At 37.2% G+C, this 20,178-nt stretch overlaps 1 protein-coding gene across 3 annotated transcripts in view; it reads right to left on the bottom strand.

The window, feature by feature from the left end:
- Positions 1–20,178, bottom strand: part of PTPRR (protein tyrosine phosphatase receptor type R) — a 274,630-nt gene that overhangs the window by 236,050 nt on the left and 18,402 nt on the right. For 2 of the 3 annotated variants that reach the window (XM_070789282.1, XM_019960806.2), the window contains exon 2: positions 12,574–12,872. In XM_070789282.1, coding sequence (XP_070645383.1) covers positions 12,574–12,872 — 299 coding nt within the window. Of the gene's footprint in view, positions 1–12,573; positions 12,873–20,178 lie in introns of those variants that run through there. The other variant, XM_070789283.1, reaches the window with a different exon arrangement.

Here is a 20,178-nt window from a genome sequence, read left to right as displayed (position 1 = left end):
TCTTTCACCTTCATCAAGAGGCTCTAGTTCCTCTTCGCTTTCTGCCATAAGGATTGTGTCATCTATATATCTGAGAGTACTGGTATTTCTCCTGGCAATCTTGATTCCAATTTATGCTTCATCCACCCTGGCATCTCGCATGATGTATTCTACATAACAGTTAAATAAGCAGGGTGACAATATACAGTCTTGACATACTTCTTTCCCCAATTTGGAACCAGTCTGTTGTTCCATGTCCAGTATTAACTGTTGCTTCTTGACCTGCATACAGGTTTTGCAGGAGATTGGTAAAGTGGTCTGTTCTTCCCATCTCTCTAAGGATTTTCTACAGTTTCTTATAATCCACACAGTCAAGGCTTTGGTGTAGTCAATGAAACAGAAGTAGGTGTTTTTTCTGGAATTCTCTTGCTTTTTCTATGATCCAACAGATGTTGGCAATTGATCTCTGGTTCCTCTGCCCTTTCTAAATCCAGCTTGAACATCTGGAAGTTCTTGGTTCACACGCACTGTTCAAGCCTCACTTGGAGAATTTTGAGCATTACTCTGCTAGCATGTGAAATGAGTAGAATTGTGTGGTAGTTTGAACATTCTTTGGCATTGCCCTTCTTTGGGATTGGAATGAAATCCCAAATACCTTTTCCGATCTTGTGTCCACTGCTGAGTTTTCCATATTTGCTGGCATATTGAGTGCAGCACCTTAACAGCATCATCTTTTAGGATTTGAAATAGCTTAGCTGGAATTCCATCACTTATACTAGCTTTGTTTGTACTGATGCTTCCTAAGGCCCGCTTGACTTCACACTCCAAGATGTCTGGCTCTAGGTGAATGAAGCATCTTACTATGTGTTAGACATGATGCAAAGTGCTTTGAATGTTTTATCTCATTCAATTCCCACATGAATTCCATAAGATGGGTATTGTTAGTATCGATTTTTTACGGATGAGGAAAGTGAAATACAGAGATGTTTAGTCACCAAAGGAAATACAATTAATAAGTACCTAATTTGGGATTCCAACCCCATTCTGCTGACTCCAAAGTTATGCTTCTAACATGCAGCTTCCATTTGGGAGCTATACTTTGATCCAATCCCTAAGTATTTCTGGATATACACTAGAACCCCTAAATGTCCAGTCCAGTCTAGTTCCACCACTCTCTCCCTGCCACATAACTTCATTTTGTTTTATTCACTGCATTTATCACCATCTGAAATATGTTCAATTGCTCACTGGTTTTTATTGTTTTTCTCATATCAGAATGCGAGCTACACAGCTGTAATGATACTGTTTACCTTGTCAACTCTTGCATTTCCAGAGCCTACTTTCCTGCCTAGGACATAGGAGGCACTCAGTGATTTTTTTGAATGAATGAATATTTCAAGGAGCAAGCATTAGGTGTTCATTCAAACCTTTTGCATGTCTGAGGATCCAGTTACCCCTGCTTATTCTCATTTCCTTCCAGATACTGCCTACTCTTCTCTTGTCTCCATGACTTACCTATACTATAATAGTTATGAGAAATATATCGCTTTCTGTAACTGGCTGTTTTTCATAATCCAGCTTATTATAGATTTGATTTAATTAATTTGATCTTATAATTTTAAAAATTACATTTAAGTACAAAGATGATACCATCACCTGTCATACATGAAGAAATTTTGAAACATTTATTTGCCCATAAAACAAAGACCGCTGATTTCTAAAAGTCTAAATTCAAAGAATCTGCACAGAGGCCCATTTCATACAAATTTTGCCATTTGTTGCTCAATACTTTCTATTTAAAATACAGACCAGCTCTAAGCAACTTGATGGGTTAAAGCACAATAAACCAACATGTTATAATAACTTGTTCTGGTTAAAGACTTAATTCTAGTTGCCATGCTTTCAGGCAGGAAAAATAGACAAATTCTTAAACCGTGCAGCTTCCCTAGGTCAATAATGAAAGCATGAGAAAATCAGAGGCCTTTTTGAACTACAGACACACAAACATACAGAACCCCAAGATATTCAAAATAATTGAATGACATTCATAAATGCAATCCAGGAAATCTGGGATTAAGACTCTTAGCCATGATTATCTTGATGTATATCTCAGTGTTCTCTCCAGCTTTCTTGGAATTTGTATCGTATGACTGCCATTTCCAGAAAAAAAAGGGCAGACAAATCTCACAAACACGTCTTTCCTGCAGTCTTAGGAACTGTGAACATCTGTCCTAGCCCTCAAAAGTGGGTCTTTTTCTTCTTATTTCACTGAAGTTTCTGTTGCTAACTTACTGTTTCAGTTAAATGACTAAATTATATGAAAACACAGGCTAAATTGAAAGATGTAAAGCTGATGATTTCCTCTTGGTTTATTTTTCTGGATTCATATGGTCCAAATACAGCAGATAGGTAAGGAAAGAACAACTTGGGATATGAATACTGGCTGGGTTGTACTTTCACTCTTCAAAAAGAAAATCTGGAAAAATGTATAAAGCACAAGATGAAAGTGCAATGATAAATGGCTAAGGTGATGTGACATTGTGATTTATAATAAGAAAAAGTAATTTGGTCTTCATCCACAGTTCCTGGCACCCTTACAGTTCCCTATATAAGAGCAGCAGAAACGTCTTTTGTTACACTATTTAGTTTTGTCTCCAGTTCCTGAACTAACTCAAGTTATAAATGTGAAATGTGTATATTTTGTTATTCATATAAACCACACCTGGGTTTACATTAGTGAGGTTACTTTTAGACCACCCATCCCTCCAAAGATGAAGGCAGGTTCCAGAAGAAATAACCTCAGGGAGAGAAGGATAGAACTTTCAGTCCAATTCCCAAACCTCTGGGGTAGGGAGAGAGGCTAGGAGGTTCAATCAATTACCCATGACCAATGAATTAGTCAGTCATGCTTACGTAAGTCTCTATAGAAACCCCAAAGAAAAGTGTTCAGAGAGATTGGTGCTTGGAGAACAGTGCACCCAGAGAGGGCAGGGAAGCTCTGCATTTCTTCCCACATACCTTGCCCTTTGTATCTTTCCAGTTGCCTTTTCGCAAGTTATATCTTTTTATAATAAACTGGTAATCTGCTAAGTAAAATGTCATACGGAGCTCTATGAGCCACTCCAGCAAACTGATCAGACCCAATAAAGGGTTCAAAGGAAAATTCACAGACAGTTGATCAAAACACAGGTAACAACCTGGATTTGTGATTGGCACCTGAACTTTTATAGGACTAAGCCCTTAGCCTGTGGGATCTGATGCTCTCTCCAAGTACAGAGTGTCTGAATTGAATTAAACTGGAGGACACCCAGCTGGTGTTGCAGAATTGCTTGGTGTGGAAAACCTGCCCTCTTCTCAGTTTTGGTGGCCAGAAATATCATAATCAGAGTACTGAGAATGTGAAGAGTAGAGGAGTAACAGAGAAAGATTTTTTTCCTTTGCATTTTGATGTTAAAAGTGGGATTTACGACACTTTCCTAGCGGTCTAGTGGTTAAGACTTTGCCTTCCAGTGTGAGGTATGTGTGTTGGGGGGGTTCAATCCTTGGTTGGGGAGCTAGGATTACACATGCCTCTTGGCCAAAAAACCAGAACATAAGCAACAGAAGCAATATTGTAACAAATTCAATAAAAACTTTGGAAATGGTCCACATTAAAAAAAAATCTAAAAAAAAAGTGGGATTTTTCATTTCAGTCCTGGTTCATGAAAACATGTGGTTTGTGGGGAGGGGGGAATGGATCAAAGGGCAGGGGACAATGACCACTGATTCCCTGGTGGCCATGTGGTCACCCACAGAATGAAGCAGCAGCTGTGCTGTGCTCAGTTGTTAAAGATAAGAGTTACCAATGAGTAAGCTTCATAATGTTGCTCAAGGAGACAACCTTCCAGAGACTTTTAACTCTTATGTTTTCTTAAAACAAGAGAAAGGAACAAATTGCTTCTACCGTCTGAGTTACAGGGATCATGGTCAAAGAACTAACTCATTTGCTAAATGGGGCCAATCTCATTATTCACTGGCAAGGCCAGATGCCCAGAAAGCCCAGTTGAATTATCTATCAGCAGTTAGATTTTAAATAAAGCATTGTACAGTAAAACAAACAAAACAAACACACAAATAAGCATGATATATAGGCATTTATAATTAGAGAGAAACAAAGAAAGATAGAAAAAAGGACTAAGTCACTCCCAGAGAGTGCAAGAGCACAGTTCTTAACAACTGGAAAACCAAAGGGCAATTCTTAGAGAGAGACCTGACAAGTAAATATTTGCTCAAAAGAAAATATAAATCTCTTTGTTCATCTGCAGATTCTATTTGTTTTTACATTACTGAAAATTTTGGACTGACGAAAAGAGTTTTTAGGTTTCAACACAATGAGACTCAGCACTTTCCATCTTCCTCAATGAAAACTCCTGAAACAGAATATTTTTTAATATGCTCTTAACAGGAGATCCTTTTTTTTTGTCCTGCTAACTTCATTGACTGCTTTAAATATTTCCCTTGCTTAAGATTTAAGGTCTATGGAACACATAATTTGGCCAAGTGGAAAAAAATCGATCCTATATTACAATTACATATAGAGTTCATAAAGAAAGCAGTTTCCCTTAAGATAAACTCTGAAAATTCTCTCAAGATTATTAAGGAGGCAGTTGCAATGGAAACAAGTACTATATTTGATATACTCAACATTTATCTCTCCTTTTGTCTTAACTTACTGAATGTATTGGGGATATACATCAATACATAAAAACTGTGAAATCTATTACACAATGGAATTTTTAGCAGGCCCGGATGCTGGGAAAGATTGAGGGCAGGAAGAGAAGGGGACAACAGAGGATGAGATGATTGGATGGCATAATCAACCCAATGGACAAGAGGTTGAGTAAGCTCTGGGAGATAATGAATGACAGGGAAGCCTGGCGTGCTGCAGTCCATGGAGTTGCGAAGAGTCAGACATAACTGAGTGACTGAACAACAACAACAACAAAATAATGCTGTATAGTTAATAATATGAAGATATACGATGGAATTTCATAGTTTATGCAATATAAACTAAGCAAAAAAATTTGACAAAATCTTCAGTTCGGTTCAGTTCAGTCGCTCAGTCGTGTCCAACTCTTTGTGACCCCATGAATCACAGCACGCCAGACTTCCCTGTCCATCACCAACTCCTGGAGTTCACTCAGACTCACGTCCATTGAGTCAGTGATGCCATCTATCTATCTCATCCTCTGTCGTCCCCTTCTCTTTCTGCCCTCAATCTTGATTGCATATTTGATAAAAAAGATATATATCCATATATATTGAAAAGATCATATAGATAGATACATATATCAAGACAACACTGTTATCTGCTAAGGATTATTTTTACTTCCTCTTTTTTCCTTCTCTATATTTCTAAATATTTTGAAACACTATGAAAATACATTACTTCTGGAGTTAAAACAAAAACATTACTAAATATCCAATGTCCAATTAGTATGATAATTAAATCACTTCCTGTAAGACTTCCCATCATTCTAATGTTGGGTCTAAATGATCCAAAACAAACAGATGTACTGAGTGGCCCAGTGTTGAAACTTCACATAGACGTTGCCTAAGCTTGACCTCTATCATTTCCAAAGTGTGTTCCAGCATTCTCCTTGCTGCTTTAGTAGCTAGAAATGGAGAAAAGCAACAGATGGTGACAGCTGTGACTGTCAGGGTGCCAACCTTGAGAATGGAATTTCTACTTCAAGATGATTTTGCAGGGGTACAATAATATCTGGAAAATCTAGGCACAAAGCTTTCCAAAATGCAAATGTTTGGGATTTTAAAAGAAAGGTGATTATGTAAGAAGATCTTATAGTTTAATATGAAGGCTTTTGTTTCAGAAAAGAATAAAAAGTTAACTAAATATCTGAAGTAGACTGCAGAATTTCTTTTACTAAACTTTCTTAAAATCTAATGTCACATTATAATTCATTTTATATTATTATCTGTGGAGTGGATCTTTTACCTTTTAACCTCTGGCTCCAACATGAACATCTAGCTATCAATGAATGTATTTTCGGAGTAGAAAAATTAACATTATCATTAGCTTACATAAAATGTAATTCATAAAGTCACAATCTCTGTTAGGAAAATTTACAGTACTTTCCCAAAGCAAACCAAATCAGATCAGATCAGATCAGTCGCTCAGTCGTGTCCGACTCTTTGAGACCCCATGAATCACAGCACGCCAGGCCTCCCTGTCCATCACCAACTCCCGGAGTTCACTGAGACTCACATCCATCGAGTCAGTGATGCCATCCAGCCATCTCATCCTCTGTCGTCCCCTTCTCCTCCTGTCCCCAATCCCTCCCAGCATCAGAGTCTTTTCCAATGAGTCAACTCTTCGCATGAGGTGGCCAAAGTACTGGAGTTTCAGCTTTAGCATCATTCCTTCCAAAGAAATCCCAGGGCAGATCTCCTTCAGAATGGACTGGTTGGATCTCCTTGTGGTCCAAGGGACTCTCAAGAGTCTTCTCCAACACCACAGTTCAAAAGCATCAATTCTTCAGTGCTCAGCCTTCTTCACAGTCCAACTCTCACATCCATACATGACCACAGGAAAAACCATAGCCTTGACTAGATGAACCTTTGTTGGCAGAGTAATGTCTCTGCTTTTGAATATGCTATCTAGGTTGGTCATAACTTTCCTTCCAAGGAGTAAGCAAACCAAATAACTTCTGTTAAAAATGAAAATGTTTGAGTTTTAAAGTCAGACAAATTTGAATTTTGCCTGTAGCACCTTTTAGTTATTGTATAACTTGGAGAAACATTGATTTAGTGTTTTGATTTTTTTGTCTGTAAATTGCCACCAATCATGAGGGTTTTTTTAAGGCTCAAAGATTCTTTATTGACACAGTTTCTTTCCCTTTTACAATATATGATGCAATTTCTGCAGTAATATGGTTTTAGCACACAGCTACCTTTCCTGAAGTTTATATGTCATGTTCCCAGAAGTTTACAGGTAGAAGTACGTAATAAGCAATAGCGTAATAAAAAGATACTCCAGTTTTGCTTTGAAGATTGTGGCACCCAAGCTCCAAAACAGTCTCCATTGATTTCAAGCCCTCTGTAGTTTTATCCATTAAAAGGCGGATAAGACCTAGCAACCCATTTTTTAAAAAAAATTTATTTCATTAAAAGTCACATAATATAAAACATACTATATTAACTATATGTATTTACATTTTGGCCTTCCCAGTGGCTCATTGGTAAAGAATCTGCTGGCCAATGCAGGAAATGTAGGAGACATGGGTTCGATCCCTTGTCTGGGAAGATCACCTGGAGAAGGAAATGGCAACCCACTCCAGTATTCTTGCCTGAAAAATTCCATGGACAAAGGAGCCTGGTGAGTTACAGTCCATGGGGTGCAAAGACTTGGACACCACTGAGCACACACAGCACAACACAGCACTACCATATATAAAATAGAAAGTTGGTAAAAATATGCTGTATGACTCAAGGAACTCAAACCAGGGCTCTGTAACAAACTAGAAGAGTGGGATAGGGTGGGAGGTGGGAGGGAGGCTCAAGATGGAGGGGACATATGTATATCTATGGCTGATTAATGTTGATGTATGGCAGAAACCAACATAGTATTGTAATGCAATTATCCCTCAATTAAAAATAAAGTAACAAAAGCTCAACATTAAAAAACAATGGTAACAATAACTCTGTATATGAAACAGCAAAAGAGACACTGATGTATAGAACAGTCTTATGGACTCTGTGGGAGAGGGAGAGGGTGGGAAGATTTGGGAGAATGGCAACGAAACATGTAAAATATCATGTAGGAAACGAGTTGCCAGTCCAGGTTCGATGCACGATGCTGGATGCTTGGGGCTGGTGCACTGGGACGTCCCAGAGGGATGGTATGGGGAGGGAGGAGGGAGGAGGGTTCGGGATGGGGAACACATGTATACCTGTGGTGGATTCATTTTGATATTTGGCAAAACTAATACAATTATGTAAAGTTTAAAAATAAAATAAAATTAGAAAAAAAAAAAAAAAAACAATGGTAGAGATTTTTCTTTGAGGTTTTTTATATTCATCTTCTTTAGGAACTTGGGACTAGTTCTCAGGACTGCATTGGAAGACATTACATTGCATTAGGCTTATTTCTTGCATCTATTTAATATTTTGGACTTGGTACTTACTGTCAGATCCTGAATATGCTTGACACACAATAATTCGTAATTTTCTCAAAGCCTGCATTTGCTTCCCACCTTCCGTGAGCTTGCCCACAATGACCATCACTCCACTGTCTGCAATCACTTAGCCTACGCATGAATGCAGCCACCTTGGTCCCCACCATATAAGCAGTCACCATCAAGAAGTATGGAGAAGGAAATGGCAACCCACTCCAGTGTTCTTGCCTGGAGAATCCCAGGGACGGAGGAGCCTGGGGGGCTGCTGTCTATGGGGTCGCACAGAGTCGGACATGACTGAAGCGACTTAGCAGCAGCAGTAGCAACATCAAGAAGTATGGGCTTCTCAGATGGTGCTAGTGGTAAGGAATCTAACTGCCAACCCCAGAGACCCAAGAGACATGGGTTTGATCCCTGGGTTAGGAAGATTCCCTGGTGGAGGAAATGGCAACCCACTCCAGTACTCTTGCCTGGAGAATTCCATGGAGAGAGGAGCCTGACAGGCTACAGTTCATAGGGTCGCAAAAGACTTGGACACTACTGAGAGACCAAGCATGCATACATGCACCAAGAAGTATACAGGCTAGAGTGGTTTTCATAAGTTCAGAACTTTCTTGGGATAAAATATCCTGGGTCCAAAAGATTGCGCTAAATCATAGTCCTCACAGGCAAAAAGTCTGAGTGTTAGGACATAGCCCAAGCACCTTTATTTAATTTTATCCTATATCAGAGTGTATTTGCTGCTTGTTTGGGCTACTGTCAGTATGACTTTAGTCATATATTTTTTGGTACAAGAATCATATTCTTGAGGACAAGTTGTAAGCTGTCATATCCTCATTATTTCTTGAAGGCACTATCATGTCTTAATAAAAACTGAAGTCCAGATCTTCTGCTTTTGCATACATTTAGCTGCTCTCTGGCATCTATTCTGCCTTTACTTGTTAATAGTGTCCCAATGTTTTTTCAGGTAACCTCCCCTCTTGTAAACAGATGGTGGGTTTTTAGGGATGTTCTACAGGTGAGGCATATGGTTTTAGTTTGAGATAATGTGCCTTATTTTATTAGCTGGCCACAAACCGTTCACGGATGAAGTAAGTAAGTAACTTAATTTAGTTGATAGTCTGGGTAATGGTCTGGGTGAGTGGTGAGTGAGACAAGAAGCTTTGGGATTCTAGGAATCCCACAGAGACCATCTTGGGCTCCTGGAGACTCTCCATGGTCTTATGTGCTCACAAAAGTCTTCCCACTGCCCTAAGAACTGCTGCTATATCTTCTCCTTTCTTCTCCTTCTCCTTTCCCTCCCTCCCCTCCTTTCTTCCCTTCTTTTCTCCCCTCCTTCCTCTCCTGTCCTCTCTCCTTCCCTTTCCTTCTTCATCCCCTTCTCTTCCTCCTCCTCCTATCCCTTTTCCTTCTCTCAAATCCATTCTGTGGAGTAAGCTATAATCTTACTATATAATCCTCACCCTTTATATTCCAAAACCTTCCTATTCCCCAGTCTTCTCATATTTTGCCCAAGCTAAAGCCTTCTTCACTCAGCAATCTACGCTGAACTTGCTGAACTGGAAAAGCTTGCATTGTCTTCTACGCTTCCATTTTCCCTCACACCCTGACTTCCCTCTTTCTTAACATGGTAGCCTTGTGACCTGATGTATATTGATGGAATTCTCAGCACATGTTTGGCTAGAGCCATTTTTTTTTTTAACTCCTACCACAGCCTTGACCTTGAGGATATTCATATTTCTTCTTTGTACAAAAATCAGAACAGCTTCTTAATTGAGCTTCTGGAACATAGTTAGCATGCTTTAGGATAAACATTTTAATTGTGCTGTCCTCTCCCTGGAATAAATAAACTACAGATTTTCCTGATTATAAAGGAAAGAAAAAAAGGAAAAAAAATCATTTGGGGACAAATGTTTTCTGAAATGCTTTGTGCCAACAACAGGAATCAGGAAAATAAGAAGGATACATGCAACTTTCAAGTCCTTGTTAAATTTTTTATTTTAAAATTCATGGTCTTAAAGACATCAGGAATAAGTGAGAGAGAAAGAAACAAGTGATCTCTCCTCTAAGCTAGGAAGTCTTAAAAGTTATTTACATGTATATTTTGGAAGTTGGGAGTAGGTTTTTTACCCTGGCTGAAAAAGACTGCAATAATTTTCCCCAATTCAGGAAATGAATACTTATTGATACTACTCATTTTGGTATAAATTAAGCCACAAAATATTTCTTTGGTATCACTTTGGTATACACATACACACACACACATGTGCAAACACATACCAATTACTATACCAAAGTCATTTAGCAGCTGAAATATCTCCCTTTCACTACGTATGTTCCATTCCTAACTCTCCTTTCTGTATAGAATGAACCATCAAACCAGCTGATAGTTGATTAAATGTTGACACTCTGCTTTTTGAGCAAGCTGAAAATTATTGATTTATGTAAAAATAACCCAACTTCCCTGGTTTTCCTAGTAAATCATCATGTGCATAAGTAATGTAAGCGGATTACAGGAAACATTAGCACTAGTAATTGTTGTTGCCAGCTATCAGAGCCACAGAATGGTTAGAGTCTAGACCAAGAGAGGTTAGTGAAGGCTAATGCAGCAAAATTGCCTATTGCCTCCATGTCATCATCACCCCAAAGAAAAAGCACAGCTTCTTCATGAATCTCTAAACCACAGATGGACTAAAAGTGAAATGACCTGCCAGAATTCCTCATTGATGCCTTTTATCCTCCATAATATTAAATTAACTCGACAGTACATGACATCAGAAGATAGAACAAACCTCTTGATCTGTAATTCATAATGACTTTAAGAGTTGATAACAATGAGTGTATGATGGTCACTAGAGGAAATATCTCTCTTGAGTCCAAGCATTAGCACAATCATGTAGAGATACAGCAACATTAATATCATTTGTCTTCACTCAATAGACACAGTGCATGGCTTTTACCTTCAGAACATCTGTTACTCATGTAAATGCAGAAAATTTGTCTGAGTTTTTCAAGCAGCAAAATGACCCACATATTTTTCCTTAACAAAAGCTCATATTATGTTCTCAATTTATGATTTTTTTTGGTTACCAACATTCCTCCCAGACATTTCCCAACCAAAACAAAAGACTCCATTTCATTTGTAGATACCTCAAATGATGGGTATTTCTAGATACTCGAAATGATGGCTGGATCATAATAAATATTAAGTGCATGCTAGTTGAAAACATCAATGAATGGATCTTTGATTCTCCATACTTAGTTGTCATATATGTGGTAGATAAAAAAGTAAAGAAAAGGAAAAAAAGGTTATTAATTTTCATTACATTAGGCTTATAGAGAGGTTGCCAAAATGCAAACATGGTTTCATTGAATCATCTTAAAAGTCAACATACTTGGTTATATTTGGAGACAGAAATGTGATCAACACTCATTTAGCTACTGCTTTGTAGTTTTAATGTGAATCCTCCTATAGTAATTTTAAATTTGAGAGGGACTGTAGTCCAAATGCTCTGTCAACCTTAGCATAAGTTTATGATACTTTCAGAAATTGGGACCCTCTGGTCTAGGTTACAAATCCTAAGAATGCAAACAATGGACCCACTACATCACCTTGATTAATAAAAGGTGATGCTTGTTCACTGATATTAGGAATATTATCCATCAATTACTTCCCAACCACTTTATCTACTCCAGTTAGAGAATTCCCCTCCTTCATCATCACTTCTTCCCTTTCAGGGTCCCTTCATTTCTTACCATTTGAATCAAGTGACCAGGTTATCTTTAATAAATACTATGTATATATATGGGCTTTCCTGGTGGCTCAGTGGTGGAATCCACCTACCAATGCATGAGATGCAGATTTGATCCCTAAGTTGGGAAGACCCCCTGGAGAAGGAAACAGCAACCCACTCCAGTATTGCCTGGAAAATCCTATGGACAGAGGAGCATGGTGGGCTACAGTCCATGGGGTCGCAAAAGAGTCGGACATGACTTAACAACTAAGCAACAACAACAATTTATATATATAAACTGAGACTCAAGCCAATCTACTTAGAGCAAATTACCACAGAAGGCAGGAGGCTAAGCGCAGGATATGATCCAAAACTGCAGGATATGAATCAACATAAGTAAAGACTTCCTGATACAATTTTTTGTTCAAATTATTAAGCACCTACTGTGCACCTTGCATTGGGCTGTGCAGAGAAGATACAGACAGAGTTTCTTATTTTATGGGCCTACATTCAAGAGGAAGCCAACAGATAATAATCAATTAACAAAAAGGAAACACCAGAGAATAAGAAATGCTATGGTAAATAGTCATTGAGATCCAGTGATAACTTGTCACCATTAGGTTTCATTTGTTTGAAAGCATCAACCACAGAGGAAAGCATCAGCATCAGTTAAATGCAATACTTACCACCACAATCACATTTGCTGCTGGGACTGGGCGGTTTTCCACTTCAAGGTCTTGACCAGCCATGGCCAACAGATTGAGAGATGGGTCATATGCGGGTTTAGGAAATGCTGAATTAACAATTTGGTGGTGTCTGCCTATTTGAGCTTCAGAAGAGGAATGGTAGTTATGTTTGTGTATCTTTTGTGGAGCTATATCCAGGCTCTTCTCAATGTCTTGTGAGTGGTGATAAATGAATGCTGGCTTCCCACTCTTCTTCTGACGAATTGCCAAGAAGTGATCATTATTTTTTGCAAGGCATCCTGAAAGGGGGAAGAAGAAGAAGCAAAAATCAAAGACCTTCTTCACTGAGCTGAATAGATTATCTGATAAAGAGAATTACCTGTTCTTAGAAAGCTTTAAGACTTGTGAAGGATTTAGATCAGTTACTCTCCATTTTCATCCCTACTCCATTATCCCCAATAAAGAGAACACACTTGGTGGCATGGAGGCATGTCAGAGATTTTGGGTACACAGAAGTGGGTATAGTTTGAAAAAGTCCTATATTTCAGATATTCTAATGCATCTTTTAGTCAGGAATTTCCTCCTTTATCTAAATGCATGGCTCTAACACCTTGTTGATCAACTCTTCCTGGATGTCCTACCTATTCCTCAAATGACAACCCTTTATATCATATTCAAGCTTTCCTCCCTTTAATCAATAGCATTTCATACAATTCTTATTTCATACTTCTTTTATCCTGCTGATATTTTATAATCAATTATGTGTAATTTTTAATACTTCTATACTATTTGAAGCTGACTAAGGGCAGAAGGCTGAGTATACTCATTGTGGTAGCAACTCCCAGTTGTATAATATCCATTCTCCCCTTCTTACTTAGCCATCCCGATAAAGTAATACATTCTCTTTTATTTTGTCTGTTAGGTAAATATCCATTGACTTGAATAGCTCTTTTATTCTTTTTATCATTGGCCACAGAAGGAAACAGATAACATATACATGTAAGTCTAAAGAGTATCACTAGGTCACATGCCAATTAGAAAAGCAAATAAGGTCTTCTATATAAGACGACAAGCTGATTGAACAGATCACAACATAATAATGCCATCCACGTTGTACCTGGCAACCTAGGCACCACAGATTTTCCCTCAGGATGCCTATGGCAACAATAAGCTGTAAAAATGCTCTCCCCAGAAGATGACTTCCCTCTTTTTATAAGAATTTTGGGGTGCCTTGAATTCTTACCAAATATTTATAGTAGAGAAATTTCTAGTTTTTATAGCTTTCCCCCCCATCAAGCCTCTGTGACCAGCATATATTTACAGCACTTTCAGTAATGTTATCTTACCAATATGGTCTCAACTCTCACTTAGGGATAAGAAGACAGGTTATTTTTTTTCAGTAAGCTCAACTGCATTCACCATAATGTAATTGTTTGGAGACCATTGGGTCCCAGTGCCTTTAGGCTTTTAGATCATTCCAATCACAATTAAATTCTATGTGAATTCTGAGACAGTAATAGAAACTAGTCCTCATGTCTTCAATCCTCAGTATGCTGAATAGACTGTAACTTTTTAGAAAAAGAAATCAATTTACTGTAACCATTCACCAACAATGATGATTAGATAGTGTGACCTTGAAATAACTATAAACTTTGTTTCTCTGAATGAAGTAGGAATTCCTCAGATTTGGAAATGACACTGTCATTAGGAACATATATAAATGAATATGGTCCTCCACTGTTAATATTCTTGCTGTGTTTTATTAATGGAGAATGGTGATAAAATGTTTTAGAGATATATTAACTTTCTGACCACAAATGTTTGTTTAAATTTTACTAAAAGTGATTTAATAAATTATATTGTAGTGTCCTACAGTAGGGGCCCCCAGCCTCCAGGGTCTAATATCTGATGATATAAAGTAGAGCTGATGTAACAATAATAGAAATAAAGTACACAATAACTGTAATGCACTTGAATCATCCCCAAACCATCCCCTGTCAGGCCTGTCCATGGAAAAACTCTCTTCCACGAAACTGATCCCTGGCGCCAAAAAGGCTGGGGCCACTGTCCCACAGTATTTCTATACTATAGGTGAACAGTTTCCTCCCTCCCCTCTTAGAGGACTGAGTCTGACATTGTAAAGAGCAACAACGGAGTGGTCACCTTAAGGTTAAGAAACAGAATGGAGATACTATTTTTATCTTAGCTGACTTTGTAAACATGCTTCACTTAAAGATGGTCCCTTGTTTCAGAAATGCATATTGCACACTTGAATGAATTTACATTTCTCACCTGAGGGATTGGTTCTCCTACCAAAAAGAGGGATTATAACCCTATCTGACAAGATAGTGCTATAGAAATAGGCATGTTAATTAAAAAATTAACATGCAAAAAAGACTGGAAGTCCTTGCAAGATTTGAGAAGAGGAAAAAGGAAAAAAAAAAAAAACATGGTAGGGGATGGCAAAGAGTTTCACTAAGAAAACGAAGTAGCTCAGAAGACCAGAAAACACGGATTTATGAGAAGGGGAAAAATTAATGAAGACCTGAGACATTTATCTTCAATCTTTCTTTTTATATGATATCAGGCTTCCCCAATGACTCAGTGGGTAAAGAATCCACCTGCAATGCACAAGACACAGGAGATGCAGGTTCAATCTTGAGAAGGAAATGGCAACCCACTCCAGCATTCTTGCCTGAAAAATCCCATGGACAGAGGAGCCTGGCAGGCTATGGTGCAAAGGGTCGCAAAGAGTTGGACATGACTGGGTGGCTAAACATACAACATGTGATATCAATCCTCCAAAAATAGAAAAGGTGAGTCCAACTAATAAGGTCTCTTGTACGAAAATAGGCCTACAGAGAAAGATGAAAAAAATCTAATTTTAAGTGCAATTGAAACACAACTAGAATTTCCAGCCCCATCCAGTTGTATATGTGAAAAGACTCAGTCCTGCCTTGTCCCTGAGTAATGAGAACCAAGTTGGCATCACTATTAGGAACCCTACCAAAGACATTAGGAAAGAAAAAGTTTTTCAAAGTGTTGTGCTTAGATCCCTGCATCAAAATTACCTGGGATATTAAGACTCAGATCCCCATATCTTAGCTGAGAAATACCATAGCAGACTCTTTGCAAAGGTAGCTTACAAATCTGGATTTCTAATCAAAATTTTCTCACATCCCAACTCTGAAGTTGAGGACCACTGAGTTAGTGGTCCTAACTTTGGGATAAGTTTTATTTTTTTGTCTTCAAATGTTACCTCTTCACTTCAACATTATGAATATATTCAGGTAAACATTTCGGAAATTTTAAGACTCAGATGCCTATTAAAGATCAAAGTGGAGATGTTGAATTAGAAATTTAATAAGTATATACTTCATGGTTGGAGAGAGACAGATTTGTGAATCATCCAGTATGGATAAAATTTAAAGCCAAGTGACTGAAGATTCCTTGAAAAGAGAAGAGTATATAGGATAGAGCTCATGGTAGAATTACAATATTTAGAGTCAAGAAGCTGAATGAAATAGAGCCAATAATGACAAATGAGAAGGAATGGTAGTAAAGAAGGAGGAAAACTAAGGAAGAGTAGTTCCTAGAAGATTAAGAAAGAAAATGTTTTAGAACCTGTATGTATTATAAGGTCTTAGGAGCAACTGAAAAATCAATCTTACAGTGATGTCTCTAGAAACTTGAATATAAATGGAATTTCCATGTGTTTCCAAGTAAGGTAAGTCCCACTGAAGACATACTTATAGACATAAAAAAATTACAAAGCACATAGGGATTACTGCCATGACAGATGGTCAGAAGATGGAGAAGTGGGTAGATTCTTAACCAAGAAAAAAATACGAAAGAGAAAATTGAAGGGGGCTTCAAAATAAGTTAATTAAAACATCCAAATAGAAAAGAAAACAAGAATAAAGGATTTGAGGAAAAGAGAATTGGCATGTTTCAATTCAAGTGCAAATCATAGAAATGAAAAATATCGTAACTGAAGAAATGCAATATGTGGGTTAAACAGTAGACTAGACACCACTGAATAGAGAATTGGTAAGTTGGAAAAGTTTAGGTAATAATTCAGAAAGCAGCACAGAGAAATTAAGAGAGGAAATTAGAAAAAGAAGGTTCCTTTGGGACTCTAAGACCCATACCTACTGGCATTCATGCTCATTAAGAGTGAGTGAGACCTCGCCTGTGATGGGATGTCCTTTCTGTGATTCGGCTAAAAAAAGATGACTTCTGTGCTGCCAGGAGACTCCTTTTGACTTTGATGAAGCAAGTTGTTGGAGAGGTCCACGTGAAGAAGGAGGCTTCTAGCCAAAATCCAAGGAAGAACTGAGGCTCTCAGTTGCAACAACAATTAAGGAACTGAATCCTGTCAGCAATCATGTAAATAAGCTTGGAAGCAAATCTGTCCTCAGGTGAGCCTTCACCTAGGAGCCTAGCTCAGGCCAACACTTTAACTGAAGCCTAATGAGAGACCTTGAAGCGGAAGTCTCCAGTAAGCCATGGCCAAATTTCTGCCTCACAGAAACTAAGAAATACTAAATATGTATTGTTTTAATTTGCTAAATTTTATAGCAGTTTGTTATGCAGTGATAGGAAACTAATGCCAAGAGACTGAGTGATTTTTGAGGATAACACGGTACATTGTAAAATACCTTTAATAGCATTTAAGAAATGAAACATTAGGCAATTGAACATTTTATAAAATTGAGAGAGCAAAGTGATAATGTAAAATTTATATTTCTCAGAGATCACTCTGGCTGTACAATAAAATGGACTGGGAGGAAGCAAAAGTAAGTGCAAATGAACTGGGTAAAATATTTTAGAAGACAGTAGAATAGCCCAGACAAGGTGGCAGGCAGTAGGAAGACAAAGCAGAGGTGAATTCCGGAAGCCTTAAGATATGGGGATTGATGCAAAAATAAAAAGGAATAAATTCAGTAATTGAGTTAATGTTATAGGAAGGAACTAACAGTGGATATTTAAGAATATTTCTATTTCTAGTTGGCAATTCAATGTATAGGGGTGTCCTTTATTGAGACAGGGAAATGTGATTCTGTAGTGCCTACAATATATAGAAACAGAAACATCTAGAAAGAAATTACATTTATATGGAACCCAGGAGAAAGTGCTGGACTAAAGATAAATACTGAAAAACCATAAGCATACTCAAGGAAAAGTGAGTGCCAGAATGATGAGTCTGCCTTGTGGAATGAGAAAAACTATGAGTCTACAGCAAAGATCCAGAAGAAGCCACATTAAAGGAATGTTTGGCGGGAGAAGAAGAAAAATTAGAGATTGTGGAAGTATGGAAGTCGTGGAAAGAGTGTACCAAGGAGTCTGTGATTGGCAGTGTCCAGTGTCACTGACAGTCTGAGAGTTGAAACAACTCTGAACACTTGCATAGGATTTACTGACCTAAAATTCATCAATGGACAGCTGACCCTGGATATTCAGAGCATCAGACTCAACATGGAAAAGCTCTGGGTATAGCATTAGAAATACAAAGCTAACCATCTTCCACTGTTGAGTCTTTAAACAAAAATAAAGTAATTTTTAAGGACTTAAAAGGTTAAGGAAGATTCTGAGTCTGGGTAAGACTCACTCTGCCTTGTTAACTATAATAAACAGAGCTATAAAATCTAAACAAAATGCATAAAACAGCTTTCTGAGGACTCTGGGAAGTAAACAGTAGCAGAGCGATTAGGGATGAAGAACAGAATTCAAAATTGCACAACACCAGCAGTAAGTTTACCATTTCTCCCTGCCTCCAGTATTCTCTAGCCAACCCACAGTGTACACCAGAGTATAGACAAGGATAGCTCCAGGAGAAAATACAACACCATACTTTGTGAGATGCAGTTGAAGCAGTGCCTAGAGGAAAGCTTACAGCATAAATGTTTGTATTAGAAAAGAAGAGAGGTCTCAAATCAATAATCTAAGCCTCTACTTTAGGAAACCAGAAAAAAAAAAGAGCAAAATAAATGTAAAGAATGTAGAGGAAAATAAATTAAGAAGTTAAAATGAGAAATAATTATATTGAAAATAGGAAACAATAAACAAAATCAATGAAACAAAAGTTTATTCTTTGAAAACATCAATAAATTGATAAATTTCTAGCAAGACTGACAAACAGAGAAGACACAGATTGCCAACATCAGATGAAAGAAAGAATATCACTATATACCCAGCAGACATGAAAAGGATAATGAGAAAATAAATGTGTACAACTCTTTGCATCTACATTTAACAACTTAGATGAAATGACCAATTGAAACCCTAGAAAATAATGGAACTCACACAAGATGAAATATGTTACCTAAATTGTCCTAAAATTATAAAAGAAATTGAATTTCTACTTAAGTTTTCTTATGGAAAAGAAATCTTCAAGATCAAATGGTTTCACTGGCAAATTGAAACACTTAAAGACAAAATTAACTTCATTTATACATAACCTCTCCCAGAAAATAGAAGAAAAAGGAACATTCCTCAAAGCACTTTATGAGGCCAAAATTACTCTGATAACAAAACCAGAGAGAGACCCTACTAAAAAAGAAAACTAAAGACCAAATATTGCTTGTGAATATATATGTAAAAATCCTCAAAAGCATATTAGCAAATTGAATGCAGAAATATAAAAGATAATACATAACCAAGTAAGGCTTATCCTGGGAATGTAAGGCTGCTTTAATATTTAAAAAGCAATCAACTTAATCCATCATATTGACAGTCTAATGAAGGAAAATCATATTATCATACCACGTGATGCAGAAAGAGCATTTGACAAAATTCATATCAACTTACAGTGAAAAAATAAAAGCAAACCAGAAATAGAAGGGAACCTCTTCAAACTTGTAAAAAACACCTACACAAAAACTGACAGCTAACAATAGGTTTATCTTCCTTCTCTTAAGAATAGAGAACAAGACAATGACACTCATCACTCTTATTCAACACTCTACTGAATGAAAGTCGTATTTATTGCCAGTAAACAAAGAAAAGAAGTAAAAGGCACACATAGTGGAGAAGAAAAAATAAAATTGTTCTATTTGTGGAAAGGATGATTGTCTATGTATAAAATCCTAAGGAACTCATCAAAATTTTGATACAACAGGTGAGTTTAGCAAGTGAATAGACTGTAATATTAACCTATGAAATCAATGGCATTTCTACAAGCTAGCAATGTACAACTGAAAACTGAATTTTAAAAAATATTTACAACAGTTACAAAAAATAAAATACTCAGGTATAATTCTAACAAAATATGTACAAAATATATATACTGAAAATTACAAAACACTGAGAAAGTAAAACAAGAAGAACTGAATAGACATACTGTGTTCATGAATTGGAAGTCTTTATATAATGAAGATTTCATTATCCCCAATGACAATAAAAATTCAAGCAAAATTCTACACATATAATAGATTGATTCTAAAGTAGAATAAACAATTTTAAATGAAGAATAACGGTGACAGAATACTACTCTCCTAGGACTTGCGATAAAGCTACAGTAATCAATATAGTGGAGTATTAGCAAAGAAAGGGGTAGATAATGAGACAAAACAGAGTTCAAAAACAGATTGATGCATGGCAAAA

The sequence above is a fragment of the Bos indicus genome, chromosome 5 (genome assembly GCF_029378745.1).
Source record: "Bos indicus isolate NIAB-ARS_2022 breed Sahiwal x Tharparkar chromosome 5, NIAB-ARS_B.indTharparkar_mat_pri_1.0, whole genome shotgun sequence".
NCBI classification, from domain to species: Eukaryota; Metazoa; Chordata; class Mammalia; order Artiodactyla; family Bovidae; genus Bos; species Bos indicus.
Note: the sequence above shows the minus strand (reverse complement) of the source record. Positions and strands in the feature narration are given on the sequence as shown.